The 8,405-nt window shown below is 30.8% G+C and overlaps 1 protein-coding gene across 1 annotated transcript; it reads left to right on the top strand.

The window, feature by feature from the left end:
- The first annotated feature begins 3,417 nt into the window (after positions 1-3,417).
- On the top strand, positions 3,418-4,187 carry LOC140804966 (mini zinc finger protein 2-like). The gene has a single exon (XM_073161136.1). The coding sequence runs from the start codon at positions 3,540-3,542 to the stop codon at positions 3,819-3,821; it is 282 nt and encodes a 93-aa protein (XP_073017237.1). The 5' UTR covers positions 3,418-3,539; the 3' UTR covers positions 3,822-4,187.
- Positions 4,188-8,405: the final 4,218 nt, after the last annotated feature.

Raw genomic sequence — 8,405 nt, 5'->3', positions numbered from 1 at the left:
TTTTATGTCGATAAATAACAGTGTTTTATATCCTCATACGTTTTTTTAAAAAATTTTAAAGCCAATATTCCATTTCACCCAACGTTGTTCTCCAAATTATTCTATATATCAACAAAGAAAAATTCAATTCAAAATTATTCCATAATATATAATAGCATGATCAGTGCATGCAACAACCAACAAATTTTGATTTATATATTAATTTACTTGGAATCATAATAAAAAATTTAGTTATATATTAATCTATTCGAAACGTAGTGTTTTGGCAGGTTACCTAAACAATAATATATATTTTCTGAAATTTAAAATGATAGAATCGATAAATAAATACAAAAAAATAATGCAGAAATGTATTAAAATAATTTATGTTTAAAATTGAATCGAATGAATTTCATGATAAAGTTTGCACACGGAATCTTTCTCAAATTTCTTTGACTAAATTAAATGAAATCTATTATGACAGGAATCACCATTTTTATCTCAAAATCCGCATAATTTTTCCTCCGGATGAATGTACACGTCAATCAAAAATAATTTTCCTAATTAACAAAGAATTTGAATTAATATCACCAATAATAATTTCCAAAATATATAGTTTCTATTTTTGGGGAGTTTAAATTTCGGTCTTTTCTAAAGAGAAAAAACATTTATTGCTCAAGGTGAATCTTCTTAAGCGCCCCTAACGCCCGACAGGATGTGAGAGGAAATCAGGAACTCAGTCAACCAGCAGCCTAACTAAGTACGCTGCACAGAGCTTCATTGAGGGACACTGTCGCTGCGGACGCGATCCGTGTGCTCAAGATGACTGCTGCTACCAATGATAAGCCCTGCGGGCAAAAAAAAAAAAAAAATAAGCTTGATGGTGTGTTAATGAATACAATAATTAAGCTGTTAGGTTGGTGAGAAGCAAAGTGATTCATTTTTCATTTTCCTTCTTGCAATCACACTCTACTTTCCATTTAAGTCCCAATTAATGGCAACTAAAATTCCTGATTAAGAAATAATTATTTAATAAAAATTAATTTTTTTTCGGTCACTTTAGCCTCTCTCTTTTTTTTTTTTCCATATTTTAAGGAAAATATATTTACTCAAAGCACATCAACCTTAGAAAAACAAATGTTCAAATAATGAGATCTGAGAAATAAAGATGGACTAAAATATCAACATAACCCAAAAACAATATATGTTGGTACAACTTTTATGGACTTATATAGTTAATCAACTCTATATGGACATGATATCTAATAAAAGATACAATAAGATTATATAATTAATTACGAGTTTTTAAAGTATTAAATAAATTAGTAATATCTACCTTATGTTTGAAACGCAGTTCAATTAAGTCTTCTACGATTAGTCTAAGACTCTAAAATTATATAAAGTTGTGATCTCTAAGACACATCGAATAATACAAAATATACACAATACATGTATTTTAGACTTTTCTACTGCTCTTATCTAATGCAAGAATAAAGTGATCGATTCTCTTTTGTCATGAAAGATGCATAACTCCAACATTAGATTAATCAATGGAAATTTTAGCAAAGTGAACTAAGAAATTATCAACCCAACTCGCTTATTTAAGAAGACGGGCTAATTCGACATACATAACTCATTTTAACATCTCTAATCTTGACCATATGAGACGTGCAAAAAAAAAAATTTGTGTAGCACCAAAATATATGTATCATAAAATATGTGGGACCTGACCTATATTGTGGTTATGTCATTAGTACAATGCATAAAATGTGTAGGCATTAAAAATATTTAAGTAGTGAGGCACGAAGAAATTACAATAATGTTTTTTTTTTTAGTTATTTTCTAGCAAGTTGAGCAATTAATACAGACTGACCACTTCAATCCGATTAAATATCATGTTCGAAGACAAAAGGCCTTCAAACCGATTAATTTTGATTCAAATATTTTCATATGGAAACATAATATTAATCGTTATTGATATTTTCTTGAAGAATATTAAAGCTTGATTGAATCTTGACATCTTTATCAAGTTGATTTTTGTATGTCATGATTATTTAAAAAATTAGTGCTAATTTTGAAGTATATGAAGTAGTATTAAAAAGTAGATATATTTTTAACAAAAGGAAACTCTAGGAGGCCGAGGGAGCACGGTTTTTGGGGACGTGGTAGAAGTTTTTTTTATCGTGGTGTTGTGTGATGCTGGAAAATGATAACATGACACTACAAATTAGTGGCGTGTCGTCAGATATTGTTAGCGGGGTCGATTAAAAAAAGTGTTAAATTGAAAAAAGAAAAGGAAATTGTTGGACTAAGTGTCTAAGACCGTTAATCGTCTAATAGCTTTCAAATTACATGATAAAAAATTATATAATTCTTCACAAGTTCAAAATAATGTATTGGTTCGATATGTTGGAAAGGCAATCATACATAACAACCTGTTAATTAAACAACTACCCGAATCCCGACTATTCCTGAAGGCAATAATAATTCTTGTAAGTTGTACCGACCCAAGCTTGAAAAATTATAAAATTCCTTTTGTATGTTACTGTTTTCTTGCTTTTAATTATGTAATTTGTAAGAGTTTGCTACGGATCTAATAATTGTTGTATCTTTTTAAATTTTTTTTCTCTTCGAAGTGCTGATATGGTGGTGCTAGATGCATTAGTAACGCCCGGCAATATGTTAGTAATATCCAATGCTACATCAGTATCGTTCTACGTCATGCAAGCACATTGACAAAAACAACTAAAAGTGAAAAAAAAAAGACTACCTTATTTGTCTAAGATCATATTTGGAGGACTCTATAATCAAAAGTCAAAACTAATTATCATATACAAGACTAATTTCGGAATTTTAATTTCCACGCGCGTAACTCGTGAGAATCCAATTAATACATTATATTTAGATTGGTACTAATTGTATGATCGAGCATCAGACTCACGGAATACCAGGTATTAATTAATTATAGCTATTAATCCTTGTAAACAAACACCTGACACCACCAATTTTATAATCTAATTTCATTTCCACATGAATAAAAAGGAAAAGAACTCGCAATTTGCCAATAAAAATTTCAGATATGGATTTGAAACTGTCAACTCTAGCTGTTTTATTTATTTGATAATGATATTTTATATTTCATTGAGACCACACACACATTGAATTTGAACAGTACTTGAGTTTCAAGATTTTGAATGTGCAGTGGTGATGGATAATTTATTAATCATTTAATAGGGACATCAAGTTTGGTAAAGCTTTAATTATTAAACGTAATGATAATAATAATATATAAAATAGAAACTGTAATTGGTCACAACAATATCATGTGCATTAAAGAAGTTTGAAAATGAATTCATTCATGATTCCTCTAATAATTACTTGTAATAATTTCATCATTATGTATTATTTTTTGCCAAAAAGAGTGTATTCCGTGTATAAATAAAAGCATAGGTTTAGGGTTTCACTCTGCGCCAAAGATGTCATAACTCTCACTCCAATCCAATTCTTTATCTTCCATTTTTCGCCAACACCAAGATATTGGTTATTAGTCAAAGGAGGAGATGAAGAAACGTCAGATGGTATTAACGATGAACGATGACTCTCCGAGAAACTCCGAAAATTCATCTCTTCCGGTGAGAACTGTGAGATATGGAGAGTGCCAGAAAAACCATGCAGCCAACGTAGGAGGATACGCGGTGGACGGGTGCAGGGAGTTCATGGCTGCCGGGGAGGAGGGAACAAGCGGCGCCCTCGCCTGTGCCGCCTGCGGCTGCCACCGGAACTTCCACCGGAGGGTGGAGGAGGGGGGAGGAGAGGCGGAAGGGGAGGTGGGTTTTGAGTGATCTTCTCCCTGGCTAGAACTTGAAAACAACACATGTATAGAGTAAGTGCAAATACCGTATAGTGTGTTTTGTGCTTGTTTTGTGTGTGTGTGTGCGTGTGTCGTTTTCTTTCTTTCTTCTTCTTCTTCTTCTTTTTTGCCATTATTGTTATTGTTTAATTAAGTGAAATAGAATTATTGTACGATTTTTTACGGTTTGATTATATAAGCGTCAGGAATGGTGATTTCTACTAAGCATGGAAATAATTTATTTTTGTTTTTTATATTTGATTTACTACATATACATATACATATATAAGTGTATATATATGTATGTATATTTGTTAGCCATGAATTTCTGGAAAGAATACAAGATACATTGACTTTATCCCACAAGTCTACACACTTTCTTTTTTAATGATTTAATTTTTAAAAAAAATTATTAAAAAACCATCACATTAAAAGTTAAGAAATGCAGGAAATTCGACTAGAACGTTTTCGACTAAACCACGAAATCTGAAAATAATCAAGAGCTGCCTTCGTTAATATGCAATATCAGTTAAATACCAAATCAGATCGAGTCTTCAACCATTTATAATATTTTCCATAAATTTGTATAGTCATGCATATTAGTTTTCAAGTCGTGTAACATAAACTCAATCGAAGAGTATTAATTGTTCACTAGAATGCCAAGAAAAGATACAAATGTATCCTAAGTATTTTGATCTAATATGGTACGAGATATAGAATTGGTAATGAAGCAAAGGGAAAAACTAGAACTAAATTTATGCTCCTCCAAAACGACGATCCATTAAAATCTCATGTGCGAGGGATATGAGTGAAAGTGGTTATAAGGTTAGGTATAGAATATATAGGGAGCAAACTTTTAGGTATATGTTAATTTAATTGGGTTCTTGTCAAATCCATAGCGCATCGATTTCATAGTTTTGGAGCATAAAGAGTACATACTTTGGGATCAAATAAATATATCGACACTATTATTGTAAAGAGAAGCTTGAGACCATTTGAAGAATGGATAAAAATGATGGACTCACTATGTTTGTTGTGAAGTGTTTGAGGATGAAAAGTTCGTCTTCTTGACTTATTTTCTTTACTATCTTTTACCTTCCTTTTCCTCTTTGATATCTCGATTCACCGCGGTTTTGAAATAATATTGTAGATATGTAGCTCGATGGATCGATGTACATAGTCACAGTCCTAATGTGTTCGAAGGGTGGGTCTTAGTCTTAACTCATAAGGCTAGAGTAAAAGCGTCTAGCAGCGTTACTATTATCGACTACCCGAGGTCTCGTCGAGTATCAAAACTAGTTACTAGTTGAGGGTTTTTTTTTTTTTTTTTGGGGATCTTTTTCTAGACATCCCCTATTGTAATATGAAAAGTTACATGGTGTGTAATTTAGGAGACAAGTCGGAATATAAATTAGGCTATCATCCATGCGATAATGTTTGTTACGATTGGATCTCAAACCCGATATCTTATCCACAACTTGAGACTTTGTTGTTAGATCGAACATTTTGTGTGTAGTTAAAATTTATTGACCAATAAATTGTTGAGTAGGACTGTTGTGAGACGGTCTCACGAATCTTTATCCGTGATACGGGGTCATATTCACAATAAAAAATAATACTCTTAGCATAAAAAATAATATTTTTTCATTGATGACCCAAATAAGATATTCATCTCACAAAATACGATCCGTGATACCGTTTCACACAAATTTTTGTCAAATTGTTTCTTAAAAATGTCTATATATATAGTCTACTTATATTTTTTTTACCAATTGGCCCATTTTAAAATTACCTCATGCATCCAAACAGTTAATTCTCTTGCACTCCATTCCAATCTAAGCCCAACAGAATGTCAACTTGGGTCCTGCTGATTCATAATAACATCTTTTGGGCCAATTTCCGTTTGAACACAATTTCACATTTAACTTCAATTCTATATGATGAATAAAAGAATGTCAACATCATATAATAATTGATCTTCATTTTTATTTGAAAAAATGATAGTTAATTAGACATTCGCCGTGGCCAATCATTTACTAGCCTAGAACGTAAAAAATAATAAAGAAAAAAGAATAATATTTGATGCGACGATCAATTTGTTCGTAATCGAGTCAAGCCGAGCTCAGAAAACAGTAGCCCCTATCTAGCCAGACTAGATGAAAAATTTTATCATCCGAGCTTGAGCTAGACTGAGCAGGGATTTGAAGCACAATCTTTGATTTTTTGTTTGCAAAATATGCTACAAATTTTTAATAATATGTAATATAAAAAACCAATAATATAAGTATTATTTAAAGGTAAAAAAAAAAAATTATTACAGAAACCAAGTGCTCGAGGTTGAGACGGTAAAGCACGAGTAAACACAAGAGGTACGTTTCCGGGCTTGAATCTAACCATGTCTCTCTCTGAAAGAGCCTGAATCGAGCTTGCTAATGGTTAATTATATGTAATTTGTTAAGCCCATATTTCCATCACCTACAAATATTAAATTAACATAAACTTTATTTTTATTTCACTTAAAAAATATAGTTAAACAAAAGTTTGTACTTTTTTTTATGAAATTATATTAACGGTAGGTACAATTCAAATATTTTTTTAAATATACAAGAGTCTAAGAGCCACGTTTTAATCGATTTTCCAGCTCGATCGATTATTACACTCTTTGTGACACTTTAATCTAAAAAATATATATTGAAAATAATTTTTTGGAACAAAAAAAAAAAGACATAATAAGAACAAACGTTTCCCTATCTTTCCAAGGACGTTGTCCCAATTTACTTCCCTATAATTTAATGAGCAGGACCCCTTGACCGACCATTGTAAATGGCAATTTACTGCAATGATATTTCAACATTTCGGTTTGAGAATTAAACACATCAATTTCAATATCTGCTACCAATTTATTGCTACACCACGTGATCCCTCTTAATTTCCTTCATGGAGTTTGCTCATTCACCTTTAATTTCAATTAATCCAAAACCAAATCTAGTTGAAATCAATTTATTCTCATTAAATGATTTAATTCTTTAGAAAAATAATTAGCTGTAGAATTTGTATATTATCAAGGCCATAGACAGCTCAATTCGACCAACTAAATATTGCATCAAACAATATGTTCGTATGTGGGTACGCATATTAAAAAAAATTTTGAATATAAAAATAATATTTTTGACATTAAAAATTTGTAGATAAAAACCGGTCAAATAACATTCAATAACTACCTTGAAAAATATTAATTAAAGGTATTTTTTTTGGTTGGTGAAATGAAATGAATAATGAGGGAAGATGGCATGCACCCCTCTAACACAACAAGATTAAAGACTTCATATATGACCACCAAGAAACACAAACAAATGGATGGAAAAGACATTGTCCTTTCGTCATTTTCCCCATAATTATATTACACACATTATTTGAGGTTGTTTTCCCTTTAAAACAAAGCAATAATACTCGAAGCTTCATTAAACCTAATGGTTAGATATAGGACATAGACGCAGTTCTAATTTGTTACCTAAAAGATTCCGCTAATGGATAGCTTTGTTACCAATTTAAGCCAACCAAGAATATCTTAGTACAAAAGCTTTGGATTACTTTATTCTAAGATAACGCGATTACATCATCTACCTTAAAGTCTTAAACACGATTATTATATATATATATATTTTTTTGTTAAGTGCCACATGCATTTCAAATATCTATAAATCTACAAATTCAAGTTTCTATAATTTTCTGTCTTGTTAACATTGGGATCAACAAGGGTTGGTTACAAAAAAATATGATGATCATAAATTGATAAAAAAATATATTATAAAATTAGAATGTCAAAAATTTGTGTGAGATGGTACCACTGGTTATATTTTGTGAGCTGTATCTCTTATTTGGGTCATCCATGAAAAAATATTACTTTTTATTGTGAATATCGGTAGTTGACATGTCGCACAGATAAAAATTCGTGAGACCGTCTCACAAGAAACCAACTCAATATAATAGAACGCGAGATGATGTGTATGACGTTATATTGTTCGGACAAGATATATCATGTGGGCTAATTATCTTTAATTAAACCAACATGATTGTTACATAGAATCAGTAAAATTATTTTGTTTTCTGGAGAAATTTTCCCATTATATTTTATATTAAAGTTAAAAAAATTACGGCACTTTTTCTAATTAAATTGCAGTTCATGGCTAGAAAAATCCTTTAAAAAAGTCGAGAAGAGAGACGATTTCTTGTATTAGAAATAATAAATATAATAAGTTAAAACATTAATATGACTAAGTGAAAATACTTTGATCATAAGAATAATAACAATTTTTAAGATTAAAATTAGCAATAACATAACATGGACACATTTTCGCTGTTATTAATTATCCAAAACTGGAATTTAAAGAATAATAATAAAGGGAACCGCCACTTTGTGCTGCTTCGTTCCCAGACAAAGAACTCTATTGTTTCTTAATACAGAACCCAGATTATATCTAATTCATGTGTAATTGCAAAAAGGTGGGATCTTGGGATGGGCTGCAAATTAATAATTAATAAATAAAGAGAATGCATGAATAATCAAGGCCGCAGA

This window comes from Primulina eburnea, chromosome 11 (genome assembly GCF_022965805.1).
Source record: "Primulina eburnea isolate SZY01 chromosome 11, ASM2296580v1, whole genome shotgun sequence".
Classification (NCBI taxonomy): Eukaryota; Viridiplantae; Streptophyta; class Magnoliopsida; order Lamiales; family Gesneriaceae; genus Primulina; species Primulina eburnea.
Note: the sequence above shows the minus strand (reverse complement) of the source record. Positions and strands in the feature narration are given on the sequence as shown.

Coding starts and splice junctions, on each gene's coding strand:
- LOC140804966 (XM_073161136.1), top strand. CDS start 3,540: ATGAAGAAACGTCAGATGGTATTAACGATGAACGATGACTCTCCGAGA.